Source organism: Polypterus senegalus, unplaced genomic scaffold (assembly GCF_016835505.1).
Source record: "Polypterus senegalus isolate Bchr_013 unplaced genomic scaffold, ASM1683550v1 scaffold_2432, whole genome shotgun sequence".
Lineage (NCBI taxonomy): Eukaryota > Metazoa > Chordata > Cladistia > Polypteriformes > Polypteridae > Polypterus > Polypterus senegalus.
The window spans coordinates 661-25,000 of record NW_024383392.1 but is presented as its reverse complement, the minus strand read 5'-3'; the positions used below and the strand labels follow the sequence as shown (position 1 = coordinate 25,000).

Sequence of the window (24,340 nt, the reverse complement as noted above, 5' to 3'; positions counted from 1 at the left end):
ATAAGGTTTTTATTTTATTTTCATAAGACCTGTGTGAAATAGCAGTGAACACATTATGGCATTATGATATGATTTGAGAGCTAAGCTGGAGGTAGCAGAGTTAAAGATGCTAAGATTTGCACTGGGTGTGACAAGGATGGATAGGACTAGAAATGAGTACATTAGAGGGTCAGCTCAAGTTGGACAATTGGTAGACAAAGTCAGAGAGGCGAGATTGTGTTGGTTTGGACATGTGCAGAGGAGAGATGCTGGGTTTATTCGGAGAAGGATGCTAAGGATAGAGCTGCCAAGGAAGAAGAAAAGAGGAAGGCCTAAGAGAAGGTTTATGGATGTGGTGAGAGAGGACATGGAGGTGATGAGTGTTATCAGAACAAGATGCAGAGGACAGAAAGATATGGAAGGAAATGATCCGCTGTGGCAACCCCAATGGGAGCAGCGGAAAGAAGAAGAAGATGACATGTGAGCTAAGCAACATCACAACTCAGTGGCAGTTGGACTCACGTACTTGTGCACACCTAAGATGCTGCTTGGAAGGGCTACACACAAATTCACAACCTCCTCAGCTTTTTCAACTGTTGCTTAATTGTCAGTACATGGCCAGTTAATTAAATTTATATATATCACAAGTCTGTTGCAGTCAACTCCATAAATATTCACTATTGGAAGTATCAGCTTTCAGATTCATTCATTCTTTCTTTTATTTTTCCAGTCCACTCAATTCTTCCACAGCCTATATGACATGAAGGTTGATTCCATTTTATTTGGTGCCTTCTCTAAGACTCCATTTGTCATCACTATAAACACTTCACTTTAGACTCACTGATATAATACTTTATTTTATATTTTTTAGAAATAAAACAAATCATTTTGGTATTGGATCACCTCTGTCAGGATTGTGGTGGAAATTCTCTACATCCACCATGGTCAGGTGATTAAGTAGACTCTTCCACTTGGTAAGGTCACTATATTGATCTTATAATGTGATGCTGGCAAACATCTTCATGATATCAACAATTAAATGAAAAATATAAAATGGACTTGAGTGTTGATCAATCCGACCATTTTAGGAGTTCACATCACCAAATTATGGCCACATATTGTGGGGACTCTCATGTTCTCCTCTAACCCCACATCTTTGCTCACTGTGATGCTGATTAATATTTAACATTATGATAGTTGTTTGTAACTTGTTGTTTAAGAATTATTTAGTAACATAAAGAACAGCTTTTTTTAATAAAATCATGGTAAACTCCCCAATGTTTTAATAATGCTGATGCCAGTTTGCAAAAGTGCTTTGTTACAACTCTGTGAAGGAAATTCGAAGAGACACAAACCCCCCCAGGTAGGCCATAAACTGAAAAGGGCAATCTAGCTGGATGACACTGTGTGGTATTTGGCCATGAGTCTTGTCGACACAAGAACTGGCATGAAACAGGGACTGGAGGACTGAGGTGTGGCTGATCAGGACCGGTCATTGAAACAGGTGGCCTACTCTGTACCACAACACCCCACTGGTGAATCACATGTGACAGGAACTGGTATAATGTTGGTCTTTCTGTTGCCACTTATGCATCTTGAAGAGGACCAACTCCAGCTTAACAGCCATAATAAGATAGGCAGGCTGCTTGGCCGTGTTCAGATGATGGGCTTGCCAAGAAGAACATAAATGAGTGTAACCACAAGTTATGTGCCACCTGAAGCTACACAGCTACACATCAGATTGAATTATTGTAAACCAACATGCACGCATTTTTACTTTGCATATGATTTTTGATCATATTATTTCTATTATATAATTAAATCTGCAACTTTGTTGTGCCTGTGCTTTTACTCTGGGGTTACAGGTATAAACTGCAAAGAAAAGAGGGAAGATATGCTGAGCTGCAGTAACTGGCAGTGTGGTGAGAATATGGGATTTGTGACATTTTCTTAAATAGGAGTATAAAAGATGAGAATAGGGTCACCTAGGACCCCAAAATGTATTAACACATGTTTATTTATTTAAGGCCAAGTGTAAGTTTTAAATTATTAAAAAAGCACCTCTATGTGGACATTGACGGTATTAAACATTAACTGGGGCTGTTTATGTTCAGTTGGTGTGCAGAATTTTCCCTTCACTATAAAACAACAAGAAAGCCTTTGTGACAGAAGAAATGATGTGATCTGTAAATGACACTGGACAGAGGACTTCAGAGAGAGCAGATAGTCACACTGGAGTCCCAGACAAACCCAAACCCAGGATAGAGTGGCTCAGTAAAGGAGGTGTTGAACCTCTGCAGGAGGGTTATGGTGTCTGAGATGCTATAAAATGACAGAGAGCCAGCAGAATAGTCCAAAAACACACCTACTCTGTGGCTACAGGGGGCACTGATTTCAATCTTCTCGTTATTGTGCCATGCAGCGTAACTGGAATCAGTGCAGACCAAAATCCAGGACTTGTCATTGTGTCCAAGAGAACTCTCATCTCCCTCTCCTTTCCTTCCAATTCCTTTGTACGTCACTCCAATCTCAGCTCCTTTTCCACTCCACTCGAGCTCCCAGTAACAGCGAGTCCCACTCAGAGCCTCTTTACACAGAACGTGGAGCCAAGTGTCAAATCTGTCAGGATGATCAGGGTATGAGGCCTCTTCCTCCTCACTCGTCACCTTCTTGTTTTCCTCTGACAGATGGAGATTTCTGTGTGCTGTGTTGGGGTCCAAGGTGAGTGGACAGGAGTCTGAATAGAAAGAAAAGAAAAGGACTGAAGAAAGCTGCTGCCATTATGATGATGCCAAAGACTTTAATGTGAGGGCAGCAGAATGTTAAACACAAAGAATTTTTTTGGACACCTTCATGAACCTTTGAATATCATATGGCTATTGTTATGTCACCAACTTAATTTGAAATAAAACATCTGAGATCAATAAACTGAAAGAATTTATCATCAAAGTGCTGGACATCAGAGGTGTGGCGGTCCTGTGGACCAGCAGAGGGCAACACCCCTCAGACTTTAATTTAGATCAGCCCCCAGTCAGGTGGTGTGTCCTTCAGTCCTATGCGGTCACTTTGGGGTACAGAAAGAATGGACTGTGGAGACTGTAAGCTGAGTGACAGCTGTCATGAAAACAAGAGAAAAAAACAACACAATAGTGAGCATGAGGTGAAAAGAAGAGAATGGTGATTAGCAGACAAAAGATCAGAGGATCAAAAGAAGTGAAAGAGCCGGAGGAATGAAATGAAGTGGCAGAGCTGGAGGAGACACATGAGGCCAAAGAGGAAGAGGAAGAGGATGTGGATCCGGTGAGTGAGGAAGAATTAATAAAAAAAGGAGAGAAATAGCAAGAAATAAAATTAAGAAATAGTTCAGGGTAATGACAGTTATGTATGGTGACAGACAGGATGAAAATAAAGGCAGGAAAGGGGAAGAAGAACAGGGTAAGGTGAATGAAGGACAATGAAAAGGGAGGCAGGGACAATGAGGAGGGGAAGAAAGGAAGAAATGACATGTAGTAACCCAACAAAGCTCGCCAGTCCTATCCATTTAATTCTTCCAAAATAAAATCAAGCTGAGTTGTGAAAGGTCTAATGTCTACCTTACTTCCTGGCCACTTACCTGACCAGCGGCATGCAAGGGTTTGGCCCACATGCTTAAACCATCGGTTACAGTGAATAGTGAAGTGAGCAAAAGATGAACTGATCCCCAAAAATTATAAAGTTACAGATGACACACTTTTTTCAGCATTTTGTGCAAGGTTAGTGTATTGTTTTTTTTTTGTGCAATTGTACAGTGAAGAAAGGAAAGGAGCACCATGAAAAGGTTTGGGCACCCTAAGATATATGAGGTCTCATATAACTTTTCCCAAGGTGGTCTCAGACCATCACTAGCTCATTAGGACAGTCATTGTTAGGAAGCCCCAGGTGATACAAAGTACAAAGCTTTATAAACTCTGACCCCTCGAACCTTGTCCCAACAATCAGCAGCCATGGACTCCTCTAAGCAGCTGCCTAACACTCTGAAAAATAAAAGATTTCATGCTGACAAAGCAAGAGAAGGCTATAGGAAGATAGCAAAGCGTTTTCAGGTAGCTGTTTCCTCAGTTCATAATGTTATTAAGAAAAGGCAGTTAACAGGAATGGTGGAGGTCAAGTTGAGGACTGGATGACCATGAACACTTTCTGAAAGAACTGCTCATTGGATTTCTAGAAAGGCGAATAGAAACCACCATTTGGCTGCAAAAGACCTTCGGGAAGATTTAGCAGACTCTGGAATGGCGGTGTTGTGACTGTTTTACTGGGCAGTGACACCTTCACAAATATGAGCTTCATGGTAGAGTCAGCAGAAGAAAACCTTTCATACACCCGAGCCACAAAATTCAGCACTTGAAGTCTGCAAATGAACATCGAAATAAGGCGGATGGATTTTAGAAAACAAATCCTGTGGACTGATGAAGTCAAAGTAGAACTTTTTGGCCTCAATGTGCAAAGGTGTGTTTGGAGAAAAAAGGGGGCCGAATTTCAGGAAAGAACACGTCTCCAACTATTAAACATGGTGGTGGATCAATCAGGCTTTGGGCTTGTGTTTTTCCCTGTGCCTCTGGCAGCATTTCATTGGTAGCGGGAAGAGTGGAGTCAAATAAATATGAGCAAATTCTGGAAGCAAACACAGTGAAAAAGATGAAGTATAACAAAATAATAATCTGAAAAACACACCTTCAAATCTACAATGGAATACCTCAAGATGTGCAATCTGATGGTTTTGCCATGACCCTCACAGCCTCCTGACCTAAACATCATTGAAAATCTGTGGAGTTTTTGTAGAACTCTGGATTAAATTTCCCTTGAGTATCTATCTGTCTAAGAGCATGTATGGAAGACGGCCCAGGAATCTTGCAGAATTAGAAGCCTTTTGCAATGACAAAGGAGTGAAAATACCCCAAGTAAGAACTGAAAGACTTTTAGCTGGCTGTTGTGATACTCGACAAAAGGGGTCTTACTAAGTACTGACCATGTCGGGTGCCCAAACTTTGGCATCAGGCCCTTTTCATTTTTTTGGTATTTTGTACCTGTGAATGATGGAAATAAAAATGTAATCTTGCTTAAAATATTAAAGAAATGTGTCATATTTAACCTGATGCCTTTTGGTGATCAGTTCATCTTCTGCTCACTTAGCTGTTCACAGTAACAAACATTTTAATCTAGGGGGCCAAAACTTTTTTAAGCCACTAAATCTATGGTTGTCTATGTGAACAAAAGCTTCACATAACTGAGTTCTTAAGGAGGTTAGCAAGTACAGATATAAACCCTTGATGCATATTCTTTGGAAGTCACTGCACACCGGGGGACATTCTGAAGGATTGGAAAATGGAAAATAATTTCCTGTTATATAAAAAGGGTGACCGGGCAGATCCAAGCAACTATAGGCCAGTAAGCTTGACATGCATCACAGGAAAAATCATAGAAGGAATTATTAAGGATAAGATTGAGCAACACCTGGCAAGGACAGAAGTTTTATGGAGGTCAAATTTTCTAACATGCTGGAATTCTATGAAGCAACCAAAGGATACGATCAAAGTGGAGCAGATGATATTATTTATCTGGACTTTCAGAAAGCATTTGATAAGGTGCCACATGAGAGGTTGGGCATCAAACTAAAAGAAGTGGAAGATCAGGGTGTTGTGTGTAGAGGGGTATAAAATTGGTTAAAACACAGGAACTAGATGGTGGTGATGTGAGGAACCCTATTAGAACTGGCTGATGTTAAGTGTGGTGTTTCACAGAGGTCAGTACTAGGGCTGATGCTATTTTTTAAAATATAAATGATCTGGATAAGAATATAAGTAACAAGCTGGTTAGGTTTACAAATACCAAACTAGATCATAGCACTGCTAAATCACTACAGACATGCTTGGGCAGAATTATGGCAGATGAAATTTCAGTAAATGTAAAGTATTACACATAGGAAGTAAAAATGTTAGGTTTGAATACACAATGGACGGTCGGAAAATCGAGAGTACACCTTACAAGAAGGATTTAGGAGTCACAGTAGACTCTAAGCTATCGACTTCCTGACAGTGTTCAGAAGCCATTAAGAAGGCTAACAGAATGTCAGGGTATATAGCGCCTTGATGTGTGGAGTACAAGTCACAGGAGGTTCTGCTCAAGCTTTATAACACACCGGTGAGGCCTCATCTGGAGTACTGTGTGCAGCTTCGGTCTCCGAGCTACAAAAAAGGACAAAGCAGAGCTGGAAGAATATCTGCTCAATTTTAAGTGTCTCTTCAGGGTTTGTATTCTGCTCTGTTAAATTTAAATCCTATTGCCAGGAAAATATATGTACCGTAGATCCCGTTATATAAGCCGAGAATTTCGTCCTAGATTTTTGGCTTGGAGTTTGGGGGTCGGTTTATACAACGAGTATCGTTTCAGATTCAAGATTTCCAGCGCAATGCCAGTTTTGCCGATGAATACGGAAGTAAATAATGACAAAACCACAGAGCCATCTTTCAGATGAAGAAGTAACTTTGCATGCCGGTACTTTAAATTAAATAAAGAATTTATTCAAAAAAGTGTTTTAGTTGTTGATTTTATTAATAAAATTTATAATAAATTATCGGGAAGTTTAAAATGAAATTTTTTGTTTTGATTTACGATCAACTTCTTGCGTTACGAAACGAATGTGGTCACGTGTATCCGCTTGCGCGATTGTAAACAAACAACTGAGAGCGTTAGTAGCGTCAGTTGTAGCCCAGATACATGTGTTTGTGGATGTAATTTCCGTCATTGCAGTGATTTACCTATATATATATATATATATATATAATTCATTAAGACCATGCAAGCAAGACACATAATTGCTAAGGAAGGAAGAGAAGGTAAAAGTAAGCGATCGCGAATCGAAACGAAGATGGACATTGTGTGGAAATATCTACTCCCTTACTGCAGCCCAAAGATGTCAAATTAAATGGTGAGTACAGTATGAAATTGTTTCTAGAATAGAATGCCTTTTATTGTCACTATACGCATCTACAATGAGATTAAAAGCAGCTCCTTCAGTGCAGAAAAAAGTTCTGTATAGGGCTTGTATGGTTGTTTTTTAGCCTTAGCATAACACGCTGGATCTGCGGACCCGCTTCTGCTTTCTTTCCCTCCTCCGTCTGTGTCGTCTTCTAGACCCGACAACAATCCACGGAGAGCCCGCTGGTCTTGCTATGTTGTCTGGGATGTTGTGCGTGTGATGAAAAAAACTCGAAACAGATGTCTGGCTCTGGACACCGATGTCTATAAAGTTCTGAATGTTGTAGCGGATGTTCGCCAAACCGATCGTGCACAAACAAGGACAAAAAAAAAGTGTAAGAAAGGTGCTACATAAATAAAACTTATTATTATTATTTAAAATATGTTCACAGGCAGACATTAGAGTTATGTGAATACAATGCTTTGTGAAAGGAATAACTTGGAATCCAGGCAGTTGCTGATAAGACAATCAATGATCTCGGTAAGCAATAAAACTGATAAATGTTTGCTAACTAACTAACACAAGGCCTAACTCTTGGTGGTATAAACCAAGCAGGTTGACACTGATTGATGGGATGATGTTTAAGCTATAAAAGTGCAAACAGCTTTAACAACGGCATTCAGAAATTAAAGGTCTGGATCAGCATTAATGCTATTAAAGATCTCCTTGTGTGTTTTCTTTTTGTGTTTTCTTCCACACAGTACTTGAAAATCAGAGAAGAGCAACTAGGCTGATTCCAAGTCGGCTGGGATTGTGTTATAATGAAAGATTGAAGGAGTTGAACCCTTTCAGTTTAAGCAAATGGAGATTATTGGATGTGAGTATAAAGTACATTTGATCAAAGTATTTATAGTGATTTGTCCTAAAAGGGAAGTGCCATATAGTGCTCAGAAATGGAAACACACATTTAAATATGCTGCACAGTAGTTTATACTATATTTTTCTAAAACATACATTCAATACAACACCAGTATATCATAGCACTCAAACTTGATTGAAGATGAATACATTTTGCAGAGAAACTCTTAACATCTCAATCTTTTCTGATTTATATTTATCACTTCACTATCAGAGAAGGTAATCACATCACAACCACAATAATGATCACAAATCATCAGTGATTATCTGGAATTTCATTTCCATCTGTCACTGAACTTTACTAACTGAGTGTGTAATGTCAATGCAAATCACAAAATTCCACTAGAGAGATTGGTGTCAAATTTGGTTGCGTCACAACAATTTACAGCACAATGGCTTCAAATATGTTAAAGCCTGGGCTGGTAACATCACTTCAAAAAAGGCCCACCACATCAGCATGCTAATTAAAAGGGCAGGCTCAGTTACGTTACGTTATATGTTTATTTATTTATTTAAAGTGCTTCTGTACAAACAATTTCCCCCTGGAGTCAAATAACTAATGTATGTACGTATGTTCTATCTATCTATCTATCTATCTATCTATCTATCTATCTATCTATCTATCTATCTATCTATCTATCTATCTATCTATCTATCTATCTATCTATCATAGTACCTTCCATGTCTACATATCTTTATCTCAGCCTTTCTATTGTGGGAAAAATCAGGCTCAGTAAGCTTTATTTATCTCACAGGAAGTACAGAGCAGAGTGGATGAGAGGCACTTCTAAATCTGCACATGTTATAGTCTTTTACTCAAACCCTGAATAACAAGAATTCATTGATCAGAGACAGACTTGTGATTTGGTCTTGCATTAGTCGTTCATTTAGCAAACTTCACTGTACAGCCATTTTATCACTAAGTCTGGGTGTGCAGGCTGATAGGTGAAATCAATACATACAGTTTAGTTTTTGTGGAAGAGGAGTTTTGGCAAGACACACGCAGGCAGGTTTGTGTGTTACTCCTTTGTACTGTATCCTGAAGAAAAGTGACTGAGTTATTTAATTATTATTTCCTCAGATGCTATCTATTAATTACTGCATTGTCTTCCATAATGTCTGGGACAAAGACACATTTCTTCTTGATTTCCCCTTCTGCTCCACAGTTTAAAATTACAAATCAGACAATTCAGGTGTGATTAAAGTGCAAATTGCAGACTTTTATTTAAGGGGATTGGCAGACATTATGGTCACACCTTATAGAAATGGCAACACTTTTTCTACATGCTCTACCCATTTCACGGCACCATAATGTTTGGGACAATTGGCATCCCTGATGTTTCTGAATCCTCAGGTGGGTTTCATGGCTTCATAAGATACCTCGACTTGATTCTACCCTTTGGAGTCTGTAGCTGCCATTGCTCAACATGAGGGCAAGAGCTGTGTCAGTGAAAATTAAAGAAGTCATTATGAGGCTTACGCTGTGGCAACCCCTAACGGGAGCAGCCGAAAGAAAAAGAAGATTCTATTTAAAATAATTCCAATAATAAATTGTACAAAAATACATATTAAATACTATCATAAATATACTCATTGTTGGTGTCTTATTCGTGTATTGCACTTGCATGTGGGTGATGAACAAGTGAACCATCGGTGAGTAAGTTCTTGGTTCCCAGTAATGATTTATTTTGAACTTGAAAGAATCAGAAGAGACATGAACTAGAATCAGCAGAATTATGAGTCAGACTGATGATATGTGCACATGTACACTGAACACCTACATGTAAAACTAAAAAATCTGATGGCATCACACATTCGCCATAGCACTGGTACTGCACTCCACTGAATCAATTTGCTCATGCAAATCTCATTACTATTACTTAACAAAACTTTTTTGCAGTTAAAGTGATGAAAAATCATATGACTAAAGTTGTCCACATTTCAGTAACACTGAAAAAATAATGCAGAAAATACAGATTCAGGAAAAATAATAATGCAGGGAAAGATACAGTCTACTAAAGTTTAAAAAATAAATTGAAAGTCAGGGTGAAAGAATGCAGTGCGCTTAATGACACAGACACTACACTTACAATATATAAGTTATTATTGATGTGCATCTATAATATGAGCAAACCCAACTAATCTAAAACGTTGGCGCCTATGGTAAACAATGCCCTTCAAATGCAGTGACAGTGACTTGGTGAAGCCCAAGTGCTGGCACACCACAGAGCGCAGCGTAATCCAGCGGTGGACTGCTGTCGGGTTCATCATCATGTCAGGTACTGGCACATTGTGTTCACTTAATCTGACTTCTCCAAGCAAAGAATCAAAAATAAAAAGTGGAAAGACTGACTTATAGATGTTAGAGACAGACACAAATAAAAGCAAACAGAGCTTTTTTGTTTCCCTTTTAAGCCATCAGTGACAGGAGAGGCCTAACGCAAAGCCACTGTCATTAGTTTGAGCTTCATTTAAAGGCCCTCACAGATTCTGTCTTAAAAATAATTTATGGATACCATCATCAATGTGACTACATTTGGCATCTCCAGTGTTTTCCAACTTTAATTATAAATTCTGAATTTCAAATTAAAATTTAATGACATATTAAGTAATGCAAACTCGATTAGACTATAAAAGAAAGATTGACTAAGTTACAAAAAATAAACGTGTTCAATTTTATTTAGAAACTTTCAGTAACTCATGCCATCTCAAGATTCCCCACAACGAAGAGAGACACGACTCTCACAAGGAGTGCTGTCCAGAGTGCTGAACGGTTGGACTTGGGGTCACTTAATTGATTAGATCAGTAGCCTCCTGGATTTGTAGAGTGTCTTTCAATGACAATGTGAGATGCTGTGCAGATTTCCTAGAATGTACACAAGCAGGTGAAGTTACTCGCTCAAAGCCACAAGGCACATCAATGGTAAATGTTGTCCACTTGCCACATGCTCTTTCTCAAGCCACTGCCCTTCTCCCTCCAGTGAGTCATGTTATGCTTTTCAGTGCTTCTTTGGCTGTCCTGAATGACAAAGTGGGCATTGCCCATTCTGCTAGGCTTTAGGGGCACACCAGGCCTGGTAAGACAGCAGATTTTACAGGGATGCAGACATACAGCTGCAGCAAACCACTTACATTCCAAGTAAAATGGCTGAACTCTTAAATACCAAGAGAAGCTGAATCTGATAAGAAAGGTGAAAATCAGAGCTGAACTGATATCTTTGCATAGGCCTCTCTGCAGACCCCTTTCAGGCCAAACGACACACCCAAGAACAAATTCATGTTAATTGAACAAAAGACGACTGTAATGGACAAAACACTATGTCTATGAGCAGGCCCTGATTTTGCAGCTAGAGCTGACTTTAAACTAGTCACGAGAGGTTACATGTTCTTTATATCTAGCTGAACCCACATTTCTTGGAGAGGGGCACACTCCTAAGTACGCTCTCCAAAACAATAGAAAATCCGTGAAACAATCTCTAAACCAGAAAACTGATGAACCATTCGCTCTTTAACAATCACTTTTATTTCTAGACTAGTCTGCCAAGCCAAGTGCTGAGCCAAGTCTGAGAGACTAAAGAGCAGCCATTACTTCAAGAACGGAACTTCAAAATCTAAACTTTTGTGCCACAAAGAGCAATAATTGACTGCCTCCTACAACAAAGAAAGGTAAGGTAAATAAAGTGGGTGACCTAGCGAATTCTTTAATTAATTGCCAGCATTGGTGAAGATAAGACTGATAGATAATTATTTAATTATCCCTACAGTCCACAATGGGAGTTTGACTTTTAAACCAATCCAGTGCATATAGGTTAGTATGTTACAGCGCCACCTGCTGCACTTTAGTCAAAGCCACAAGGAAGACATTTACTCTACTCCTGGTGCAAATTGAGCCTCTGTTTTTTCCACAACATACTGTTATACTTCTGGACTCCATTTAATGCACATTAAATAATAAAATCCTTAAATTTTGTTTAAACTCAGCATAACTAGAAGTTGACTTACATTTTAAAAGTCCATTTCTGGTCTGCAAATTTTGCAGGATGTGTCCTGGAACATCAGGCCCTGAGGAAAAAAAGAGGAAAGCAGAATGTGAGCCTGCAGCACTTATGACAAAACAGGGAAGCATCATCTCCCACTTTGGGGTCAGCCTGGTCACTTCAGGGCACATTACCCACCAGGCTCACTGGTCTTCAAAAACTCCCAGCCATTGATCTCCTGCAGATTCTCCTTCAGATCAGACAGACTCATCTTCAGAGTCTCAGGAAGTAACTCTCCATTAACACTAATGTCTCCTGTTTCTTCATCTCCAAGCAGGAAACAGATAGAAGGAAGTGCCTATATGAGAAGAGCAAAGGGAAACAGAACTTGAGAAAATATAACTTGTGTGTCACACAGACCTGGTGGTAGACCTTCAGATCGTCCATCTCACCTTTAGGAAGTGGATGTGGTCATCTGTATGTGAAAGCTCAGCCAGCTCAGCGTTTCTCTTCTTCAACTCCTTGATGTCCTCCTCCAGCTGCTCCATGTGCACTTCAGCCTTTGTTACCTCCCTCCTTTCATGACCTTTAATGACTTCAGTAACCTCTGATCTTACATGGTCTATTGTCTTAAGTAAAGTCTTGAAGGTCTCCTCGAGTTCTTCCACTTCTCTCTTTGCTGAGCTCTGATCAGAAAATAGATAGAAATTCATTACAATCACATAAGCTTGAGAGACATGGAATCTCAAACTATAAAATAATAAAAGTTAATCTGTAGTCAATCTGTTCAGCTGTAATTAGCATATTGACAAAATACTTTGTATGTTAAAATTTATCAAAGTAGTTAAAAGTCTATTTTCACAATTAAGAGTATTGATATCTTTACTCAGAGGATTTAAAATTTTATTTTCAGACTTTCAGTATGACAAATACAAACCTATCCCAGCCACAGGGGATGTACAAACCAGTGTGTTTCTTTGTCCCGGTTCCAAGTCCGGATAAATGGGGTTACATCAGGAAGGGCATCCAGTGTAATATTTTGCCAAATCAATATGTGGACAACAATACAAATTTCTATACCGGATTGGTCAAGGCCTGGGTTAACAATGACCGCCACCAGTACTGTTAGGCAACAGGGTGCTGGTGGAAATTGGGCTACTGTTCGCCGAAGAAGGGGGAGACGTGTCCGGAGGCAGGAGGACAGGAGGAAGGTAAAGAGAGTAGAACTTAGGGTAGGAATGTTGGCAGTATGAATGGTAAGGGGAGAGAGTTAGCAGATATGATGGAGAGAAGGAAAGTTGACATATTGTGCGTTCAAGAGACTAAATGAAAGGAGAGTAGGGCCAGGTGGATTGGAGGTGGATTGAAATTGTTCTATCATGGTGTGGATGGGAGGAGAAATAGAGTAGGGGTTATTCTGATGGAACAGTATGTCAAGAGTGTTTTGGAGGTGAATAGAATGTGAGACAGAGTAATGATTATGAAGCTGGAAATTGGAGCTGTGATGATGAATGTTGTTAGTGCATATACACCGCGAGTTGGACGTGTAATGGATGAGAAAGAAGATTTTTGGAGTGAGTTGGATGAAGTGATGAACAGTGTACCCAAGGGACAGAAAGTGGTGATTGGAGCGGATTTCAATGGATATGTTGGTGAAGGGAACAGTGGAGATGAGGAGGTGATGGGTAGGTATGGTGTCAAAGAGAGGAATGAAGAAGGTCAGATGATAGTGGATTTTGCCAAAAGGATGGACATGGCTGTGGTTAATATGTATTTTAAGAAGAGGGAGGAACATAGGGTGACGTACAAAAGTGGAGGAAGATGTACATAGGTAGATAACATCCTATGCAGAAGAGTCAATCTGAAGGATTGACAGCATAGGATAAGAAGCATGGGATGGTGGTCTGTAGGATGACGTTGGAGATCAAGTAGAGGAAGAGAGTGACGGCAGAGCCAAGGATCAAATGGTGGAATTTCAAAGAGGGTGGTAGTGAAGAGTTACCAGACAGTTGGGAAACTACAGCAGATGTTGGAATGGTGGCAGCAATAAGGGTGCTTGGTGTGACATCTGGACAGAGGAAGGAGAAAAAGGAAACCTGGTGGTGGAATGGGGAAGTACAGGAGAGTATACAGTGGAAGAGGATGGTGAAGAAGTGGGAGAGTCTGAGAGATGCAGAAAGTAGACAAGAGAACAAGGAGAAGAAGATGATCCTCTGAGGCAACCCCTAATGGGAGCATCCGAAAGAAGAAGAAGTACCGTATATCTTCCAATAGTAGCCCCGGCGTTTAATCAAAAAATTATTCGGACGGCCCGGCATTTAAAAGAGACCGACGGGTGTTGGAGACCGGCTATTATTCACCTCGCAGACGGAGTGGTGATGGGTAAACGGGGTTCATTTGGCAGTAAAATACAGTATGGTACCGTATTTACGGTCACAAAATGTAGGCAACAACACCGGATGAACATTTCAGGATTTAATGAAATTATCAGTACAGCAGTATGGTCTTATTAAAGCAGTTTACAGTACAGTACTACCGTAAGCATGAAAAACAGGTACGGTAGACGTCAACTTTCTTGCCAATGATGCCACCAGCACTGGCCTGCACCAGTCCGAATTTCGCACGAAAGCACTCATCAGCCCGACAAGTCCCCTGCAGAACATAAGGAAATGCAATAAGCTCCAAACTCACGCATATACATATACATTATGACATGAGACTGGATAAGATACAATAAAGTACAGTACTTACCATCTACTCGTCGTCTGAATAGTTAATGATTGCTTCATTATTTGCGAGTTCTTCTTCATCTTCCTCTTCTTGTGATGGCAACACAGGTACTTCCATTGCTTGTTGTCATGCAGTAATCAGTTTTATCAGGATTAACGTGTCGAAGATGGCATTTTCATGTTCTTCCCGCCACCTCTGCCCTCCCTGTGGGGTTATGATTGACATGGAGACGAAAGGGCAAAATGTACACAAAGAAATTTCTTTTTGACTTTCTCGCTTCCTCGATAGCATCCGACGACAAAACATTTTTGACATGAAAAGGTACTTACCATATGATTCACTGCAGGAGGGCGGTAGCCCAGGTGATACGAAAAGAGGATTAGCATACGAAAAAGGCGGTGGGTCATTGGAGATCTGCGTTTACTACAGACCGGCGCTTAAAGGAGACTGGCTATTATTAGAGACCGGCGTCTATTTGTCGCGACATCTCTTCAAACCCGGCGTTTATTGGAAACAGGCATCAATAAGAAGCTGGCCACTACTAGAAGATATATGGTATGATAAATGCAAACCTGCAATATTTGTTGTAACAGGCGGCAGGGATGGACTGGCTTCCCAAATTGTACCCTTGAATTGCCAGAATAGAACCCATTTAATGGAAGGACGGGGGAGACCACCCATCAGGACTGTATACTCCTAAAGTGGCTGCGTCTCTTTGTTGGATCACCCATGCACATACTCACTGAGCATCCTGGGAACTGTAGTCCCATTGGGCAGGAGCTGCTGAGAACAAGTATCATTATGTTTGGAGATTTCTGCCCGAGTAGGAAGTGTTTCCTTAGTGCAACGTTATGGTACCAGATGTACCCCCAGGTCTGTCATAAAGGAAGCCACCTCACCTCACTCTTGGAGTCAAAATTGGGTGAGGAAGAAGGACAGAACTCACTGGGCCAGACTGTAGAAAAAGGTAAAGTCAAATATACAGTTTTGAGGAATAAGAAACCTTTTTGAGGTACATTCTTAATTAAATGGTTATTTGAACCCGGCACTGTATGTTGTGTAGTTGTGTCTTGGGTTTGAGGCATTGATATGCCCTCTACTGACCACAGTGTATAAAACCTCTCTTTTTACCTCATTTCACAACACACTTAATCCTAATTCAGTTATTCTCTCATTTTTCACTGTGAAATGCTAATAGGACATACAAGACTCACCTGAATCTTTTCTATGGCCTCCTTTACCTCCTCCAGTTTTTTCTCTTTCTCCTCAATTTTCTTTTTCATTTCTTCCTTTCTCTCTTCCACCTGACTCTGTGTGGAGACAAAATGAGAAGAGACATGTGAGTTGGAAAAACTGAGTCCAATGGGGAAGGAAAGGACAAAAATAGAATGAATTAGTAATAAGGAGAAAGCGGCTATCAGCTGAGTATCATCAAGCTGATTGTGTTGTCATGGTTAGGGTTTGGCACAAAGTCTTTAAAGTAAGGCACACAGTGTCTCAGGAATGGCAGCAGAATCAGGCTTTATTGCATGATACACACACAGACTCAAATCAAGTGAAATGAGGGCCCAAAGAATTGCAAACCTTACTGTTCTTACAGTTCTTATTTCCCAACACATTTGTCTTCCTCATTCAACTCCCAAAATTCCATTCTTCACATTCCTGACTCCAAATGGTTCCACCAATATTTCCCAGCTTAATGGGAGTAGCATCCTTCCTATACATCATGCTCACTTGACAGGTCCTATCCCTGCCTAGTATTGGTCCTGTGTTTGTCACCAATATTTGCAACCTAAAGTTTACATTCCCCATCTGGAAGGGGGGAATTTGGACCCCCCACCCATCTGTGCATACTTGACCTTTGAACCAAGGTGGGTAGAGTAGCAAAAAAATAATAAAATAAAATGAGTAAAAATTTTTAGGGAGAAAATTTTTTGTTAGTTGTGGGGATTATATCTTGTACTCAAGTAAGAGTAGCGTTACTTCAAAATAATGTTACTCAAGTAGAAGTAAAAAGTAGTCATCCAAAAAATTGCTCAAGTAAGAGTTAAAAAAGTATTTGGTGAAAAGACTACTCAGGTACTGAGTAACTGTTTGATCATAATAAATTATTTATTTTTTTAGAAATGTTGTAATAAGACAAGACAAAAATATAAAATAATGTGCAAATATTATAAAATAATGTGTATTATCCAGCAGATGTTGTATGTTGCTAATATGGTACAATTTTGTGAGGAATCAACACAAGCATTTGATCAAAGGGATGCCTGCTGTATTAATTATTTCATTTTTATTTTTTAATCTTCTGACATTGACATATATGAGGAACTAGGGATAAAACTAAAACAAATAATCAAAATCAGTCAAATACATAAAGCAAAGAGTTACAATAAATGATCCTTAAACTCCATTTTTGGTTATCACAAGGAAGTCAGTAGATTTCTAACTTAAGAAAGGTTTATTTTTCAAATGCACAGGTGAAAAAGGAAGTGAAAATGTGTTTGGAGTGTAAACGGACTATAAACTTCAGTTGAAGGCATTAAATAGATGATTAACTGTCACTGTAACAGTCATTAGGGGGATTGAGATGTAGTTTTGTTCCAAAGAGTTTTGTATGATGTTGCCTTCTGGGTACACTAATAAGTGACCTGACTGGAAGGGTAGATAGGCTCCTGGCCAAAGCAGGGGTGGTGTTGGAACAAATAACATAAATAACGTCAAGAAGTCAATTCTGCAATTCAAATTTAAAGAGGTGGGTGCCAAGCTGTTTGGAAGTTCAGCCTGTGCTACGTTCCAGTCCAGGTAAGACTGAGGAGGTTAGAAGGCTTCACACCTGGCTCAAATCTTAGTGGAGAATAGAAGGGCATAGGTGTAGTGGACATTAGGTCTTCTGCTGGAACAGATTGGAACTGAACTGTTGTGATGGGTTACATTTGAAGAGAAGGGGTACCGATGTATTGGGGAGGTGTATGCGTGGGTTAGTTAAGAACTGATGGGCAAGGAGTTTAGGGCAGGTCAGGTTTAGGACTTCACATAAAGAAACAGGCAGGAGTATTAATACAAATATTCATGATAATTTTGTAATATCTAGTCCATGGTTAAGCCTAAGGAAACTAAACAATACATTAAAATTGCTTGCTTTAATGCAAGGAGAATTAAGAATAAAATAAATGAGCTGGAACTGTATGTAGCTGCATATAAATTTAATTTAACAGAAAAAAAGAAACCTGACAAAACAGTAGAGATGGACAAGAGTAGAATATAAACGGGTACACATTGCTTAAAAAGATAAGCAAAACCGAAAAGATGTGTATGTGGGGTGGAGGCCACCATTTATGTTAAACTGTATTGAAATGCAAAGCTCTTTCAATAAGATATTGACCCTCAGCTTAGTGAGGATGTTTATATTCATCTAGGCATTATCAGGGTACAAGGCCTCACATTAGTACTTTCCCTGAGACCCCTATTTCAGGCAACAGTTTTAGGCTACATCTCGCTTTGCTCGTCGGCCCCCTGGCCTGTGCTATGTGCCAGCCACTTCGTGTCTTTGCCGCTTGTGTATGTGGATTTCACTTTCACAGTCTTTACTATCAGTTTTTTCAGACTTTCGAATTTTAATAGTTTCATAATCTCTAACCTGCTCTGCATGTGTATCGCGCCAATGTTTTTAAACCTCTTTATGACGTTCTACTTTGTCTTCTACTCTTTGTCTTTTATTTCCGACCCCGCATGGAGCTGAGAGAGCATGAACTGTGTCTAACACAAGCATTCACATGAATGAGAAGTGAGTGAACCGTGGGTGCGCCAGCCACTTCGCGTCTCTGCCACTTGCGTATGTGGATTTCACCAGAAAAAAAAAAATTTTAATGCTTGCAGAAGCGCCTCTTCATTGGAAAGAAACACTACTTTTCCCCTGATGGCAACACGATTAAGACAATCTACAAATCTCTGTTTTAAAGTTTAAAGCCGAACAATATCTACATACTTCTGTCATATCACCTGTGTCCATATATTCGATCTCTGTTCGCTGTTCCGTTCTTTCACTGAATAATAATTTCTGTTTGTTAGCGCTAATGCGATCTTTACTATCATTTTTTTGAGACTTTCAAATTTTAGTACTTTCATAATCTCTAACCTGCTCTGCATGTGTATCACGCCAATATTTTTGCACCTCTTTACAATTTTTACTTTTTTACAAATTTACATTTTACGTTGTTTTCTACTCTTTGTCTTTTATTTCTGGCCCTGGGCATGGTGAAATCTCTTGGCACAAAGTCTTGTCTCGTGGGACTTAAAATTATCTATCTGAAAAAATTGTGTCTCATCCCTACATTTTTTCATTTTAATAGAGAGACAAGTTTAGACGGGGATATTAAGGTCATGAGGCATTTAATTACCCAAACATTAAATGAGATATAATTGCACATAGCAGAGCACAAGAGCTTGAGTTTCTAGACATAACCAGAGACTGTTTATGACACATCAACAAGGGGAGGGGGCTGCCTAGATTTAGTATTCTGGAATAGTTAAGATAGAATCGAAGAGTTACAGGTGATTAAACCATTAGGATCATGTGACCATAACATACAGATATGGACAAATTTGTTGGTCTCTTTACAACTCATTGAAAAAGTGCTGTATGTCTCCTGAAAAGTCATGAAACAAAAAGCAATTGCCCCCCTATAAACCTGAATACCTTTGACATGTCATCGAATAAAATAAAGCAGGTGACAAAAGAGATCAAGTGTTGCATATTCTACAAAGATCTTCTAAAATGGCCTGGACACATTTGTTGAAACCCCTAGAAATGATCAAAAATAACTGGACCAGAGTGAGTTTTCAAACTAGGTGTTTTCATTAATTCATATTGCACATTCCTGTAATCAGTTGTCTGAGGAGATCAGAAAGAAAATTAAAGATAGGCATGTCAAAGACGAAGCCTAAATGACCATCTCCAAGCAGCTTGATGTTCCTGCGACAACGGTTGCAAATAATAGGAAAATTGACCCCAGAATGGGCTAAAGAACAGTGAGAAAGGTGGACAAAAAGCCAAGGATAACTTCCAAAGAGATACAAGCAGAACTCCAAGGTCAAGCTCTATCAGTGTCCGAATGCACCATTCATCGCTTTTTGAGTGACAGTGGGCTCAACAGAGGAAGGTGAAAGGGCAAAAGATGTAAAATCAGTTAAAAGACTTGGACAGCATGCAGGCTTAGGTAGATCTGTGGCAATTAGTAAATGTAAAGTATTACACGTAGGGAGTAAAATTCACATTTCCTGGGGAGATTCATGAAGTATTACATGTAGGGAGTGAAAATGGTAGATATGAATACACAAGAGTGTAGAGCTATGAGAAGGACATTGACATTGGACAGAAGTGATCAAGAAGGCAAACAGGATGTTAAATTATATATTACAAGATGAGGAATACAAGTCAAAGGAGCCTTTATTCAATTTACATAACACACTAGGGAGACCTTTCCTGAAATACTGTGTTCAGTTTTGGTTTTCAGGCTACAAAAAAAGGCAAAGCAGTGCTAGAAAAAAATCCAAAGAAGAGCAACCAGGCTGATTCTTGGAGTGGGAGATATGAGCTATGAGGAAAGACTGAAGGAGTTCAGCAAACTGAGATTAAGAGTTGAAGTGTTTACAGTTATTAAAGGAATTAGTACAGTAGTGCAACAGTTAGTACAATAGATCTCAGCTGCTACTTTAAAATAAATTCTGCAACAAAAACACAAGAATATGGTTGGAAACAGATTTCACACAAATGTTGTAAAGTGTTTCTTGATGCAAAGAACCACAGGCACATGGTATAAAATACCAAGGACTATGGTAGACACTCAGGACCTCATGTATAACACCGTGCGTAAAAAAAGTAGAAATGTGCATACGCACAAAAAAATTCAGATGCACAAAATTGTGTGCAAGTCAACTTCCTCGCACTGCCTCTGTATAAATCCTGGTTAGTGTAAAATGAAACGCTTGTGCAAGTGCCTGCCATCCCACCTCGACTCCTCCCATAATTTTGTCTATTTTGGTTACAGGTTGATTACAATCAGATGCCTTAAACTAATAAAAGATATGCGGTTAATTTCAGTGTATTTGATAAAGCTGCATCAGGGATGTGAATCTAAACAAAGAAAGGCACTCCATACAGGAACAGTAGCACTGCTTTGACGTTGGGTGCTGCCAGTTTGCAGTACTAAGCTCAAAACTTTCCTACGCAGTGGTTTGAGCTGGCGTGAGAATGTGTCTGGCTTTACACTAGGGTTAGTTATTAAACATTGTGATGTGAGCATGAAAATGGGCGTATGCAACATTTCTGTGCATACGCACCGTTCATACATGAGGTCCTAGGACTCTAGGGGCTTTCATATGTGGATGTTATTTCGAACAATCAGATTGGTGAACTTGCTGGGCTGAATGGCTTACTCTTGTCACATGTTTTCTAATGTTTTAACTTGTTTATTATAAAACAGGATCATGGGAAGCCCAAGGCTATCCCAGCATTATTGAGCATAATTCAGGACTCAGCCCTAGTCAGGATGACATTCTGTCACTAGGTAGCGTACACCAGCACAAATGCCCTGTGTCTTTATCGGCTGGGTTAGAGTTATTGAGTTTATAATGTGGAGTAAAACTAGAATGCCTGAAGAAAAGTCATACAGACATTGGGATAATGTATGAAACTGAAACTGTCAAAGCTGTGAGGCCGCATCACTGACTGCTGTATTACTATGTGGCTCAGCTTTGTTCTTTTCTTAACTTTTCAGACTATTGAAAACCTGAACACTGAGATGTATTTGGTGACCAGGAGACATTTCATTACTCTCAATTCTGGGATACAACAATGACAACTCAGTTCCCATGACCCCGTTACTTTATTCAGATACCGTTCTTACTTAGGGTTGCCAGATTAGAAAATTAGAAATACGGGACACTCTTAAAATCTCTCGCTCTCTCTCTCTCTCTCTCTCTCTCTCTCTCTCTCTCTCTCTCTCTCTCTCTCTATATCACTATATATAGAAATTTATACATGACTTCTTCACAGACCAATAAATATATTATATAAAAGTAGAGACATAGGTTCAAAACATAAAGCAAGGATTTTATGGGTTATGAGGAAAACAATAGTAAAATAATTTGGAAATTATTTATTGAAAGTGCAATTACATACACCACAGTTTGCTTCAAAACAGCTTCTGCCTTGTTTGATAAATGTCCATTCGCTGGAATATTCATCAAGAAATTTACACTTAACGTTTTGGAATCTTGGGATGGATGAATGGAGTAGATTTTAAGTTAGAAAAAATGTGGGTTGTGGCAAAGAGTAACAACACACTTTGTTGACAGTCGCTGTATGTTGCAATGCTGATCCAGGACTGCACAGAAGTGCGGCTGGAAAGCAAAACCGTAAGAGTGTCGCCGTCCTCAGCCAACCAGAGCAACTGAACAAGCTGCAAACAGGCAGCAAACACAATTTTCCTCGTTACATTTTGGTTATTTTCATCATGGGAATCGGAGAAAAGAAAGTATAATTACTTATATAAGTACCGTAAGAAGGTAGTAAAAATGAATTTTTATTACGTAATTTGAAAATCAACTAAATACGAGACATTTGGGTGTCCGAACAGGTCAGTACGGGAGAGGGGACAAAATGATCAAATATGGGACATGACTCGTATATAAGTGACGTTTGGCAACAATATTCTTACTCGTCTCCTCACCTGTCTCTCAGCTCTCGCTTCTTCAGGTGTCACCGTGTCATGACTCTTATGTTCAGTCACTGCGCACAGTAAGCAGACGCAGGTATCATCCGTCCTACAAAAAATTTTCAGAACTTCTTGGTGTTTTGTACAGAGTTTCTCTTCCAGATTTCCATTTGGATCCTCCAGCTTGTGTCTTTTCAGAACTTCGGACCGCCGGTGAGCCTGCAGGTGAGTCTCACAGTAGGAGGCCATGCAGGTCAGGCAGCTCTTTACGGCCCTCAGTTTTCTTTCCGTACAAACATCACAGGGCACGTCGTCAGGTCCAGCATAACTCTCAGAATTAGCTCCATCATCTGTCACCTCCTTCAGTTTCTCGATCAGTTCTGTTAATACGGTGCTTCTGTTCAGCTCCGGCTTCTCTTTAAATGTCCGTCTGCACTGAGGACAGCTGTAGGCCCCCTCCTTATCCGACTTGTCCCAGTAGTCATTAATGCAGTCCATACAGTAGCTGTGTCCGCATACAAGAGTGACCGGCTCCTTCAGGACCTCCAGACACACCGGGCAGGAGAACGGATCGGCGGACACTGAAGATTTATTAGCTGCTGCCATTGTGAACGGAAATAAAGTAGCCTGCTGCAGACGGGCGTTAACAGAGAAGAAGTGAAATGAAAGTGAAAGAATCGCGAAGCACTTCCTGATACGTAACCACGCTGGTCTGATTTTAAGGCAGTCACGTTTAAATAATAATTTGCATTATTCACACAGGGATCGTGGTAACGTTTGATTTTTGGGGAAATTAAAACTACGTGCCGATCATACCAGTGGCGTTAGACTAGAAGACAAATAAGCTGCGAATTGAGAAAAAACAAAATTGACAAGAAAAACAAAACGGGATCGATCATCTGAGTCTGTGCCTTTTTAAGTGGGATTGAGGGCGGCCGCTCTTTTAGTTCCGTACATATTCTCGTCGTTCTTTACTTTACTTTGCTTCATTGCAATATTGTTCTTATACACATGATGGCGGTGTGCATTTAACAACCACTACCGCAAAAATACGAAGGATATAAACACCCGGCTTACTGGGAAAATTAACAAAAGATAAAGTAGGCAGAACCCTAAACACGTTTCTGTATGTACTTTAAATGCATATAAAAGAAAAAAATGTCAACGTATATAATTCCACTTTGTATTTTAAATAAAATAAAGTCACTTATTATAGAATGAAGTATTGTACGAAAAACATACTTTTACAAAACGTAAACACAATGCAATCAGTATATGGAAAAATAGAATGTTCCCACAAACTAGTCATAAACCCAAATTAAATATCCCACGTGTAATATAACAAAAATTGGCAAACACAACAAAAATAGATGTTTTGCACATGCCAATGGGCCATATAGGAAAATAAAAAATGAATTTGTTGTAAATACTGTACAAAAACACACAAATAATGTACAATAAAAAAATATATATATATATACAAAGAGAGTATAATCATACAGCTGACAATAGAAACAAAAACAGAAGAAAAAAGTATATATACAGTATATATATATATACAGTAGAGTCTCGCTTATCCAATCTTCGCTTATCCAACAATCTGTATTATCTGACGTCCCACTGCAAAAAAAAAAGCATCAATAGGCAACAAGAACTGCAAGTTGCTAGTGTGAGCTTAGTCTACTGTATATTTAGTTGCTAAATTCATTTTTTAAGTTACATTATCCTGTTGTTTTGTTGTAAAACAGGATTACAATGGATTAAGTGGCCAGCCTTCTTTGGCATGTGTGCATGTGTGTGCGCCTGTGTCTCTCTTACACGTGTCTCTCTTTCTCGTGCTCGTGTGTGTATGCGTGTGTCTCTCTTGCGCGCACATGTGCGTGTCTCTCATGCATGCGTAAGTCTCTCTCTCACGCGCGAGCCTGTGTGTGTGTGTGTGTGTGTGCATGTATATGTCTCTCTTGCACGTGTGTGTGTACATATGTGTCTCTCTTTCTCTCGTGCATGTGTGTGCTTATGTCTCTCTCGCGCGCACATGTGTGTGTGCATGTGTGTCTCCCTGTGTA

At 39.6% G+C, this 24,340-nt stretch overlaps 1 protein-coding gene across 1 annotated transcript; it reads right to left on the bottom strand.

Moving 5' to 3' along the window:
• Window positions 1–1,147: 1,147 nt before the first annotated feature.
• Window positions 1,148–22,950, bottom strand: LOC120521493 (tripartite motif-containing protein 16-like). The gene is made up of 6 exons (XM_039743073.1): window positions 22,290–22,950; window positions 15,774–15,869; window positions 12,282–12,515; window positions 12,028–12,187; window positions 11,855–11,914; window positions 1,148–2,716 (listed from the first exon to the last, which is right to left on the bottom strand). Exons 1-6 carry the CDS (start codon window positions 22,878–22,880, stop codon window positions 2,190–2,192), a joined length of 1,668 nt encoding a protein of 555 aa, XP_039599007.1. The 5' UTR covers window positions 22,881–22,950; the 3' UTR covers window positions 1,148–2,189.
• Between the last annotated feature and the right edge of the window lie 1,390 nt (window positions 22,951–24,340).

Excerpts from the sequence above, each read along its gene's own strand:
- LOC120521493 (XM_039743073.1), bottom strand. The coding sequence starts at position 22,880 with ATGGCAGCAGCTAATAAATCTTCAGTGTCCGCCGATCCGTTCTCCTGC. Across the intron at positions 15,870-22,289 it reads AAGCGAGAGCTGAGAGACAG|AGTCAGGTGGAAGAGAGAAA; the intron begins GTGAGGAGACGA and ends GTCTCCACACAG. Across the intron at positions 2,717-11,854 it reads CAGAAATGGACTTTTAAAAT|ACTCCTGTCCACTCACCTTG; the intron begins GTAAGTCAACTT and ends CTTTCTATTCAG.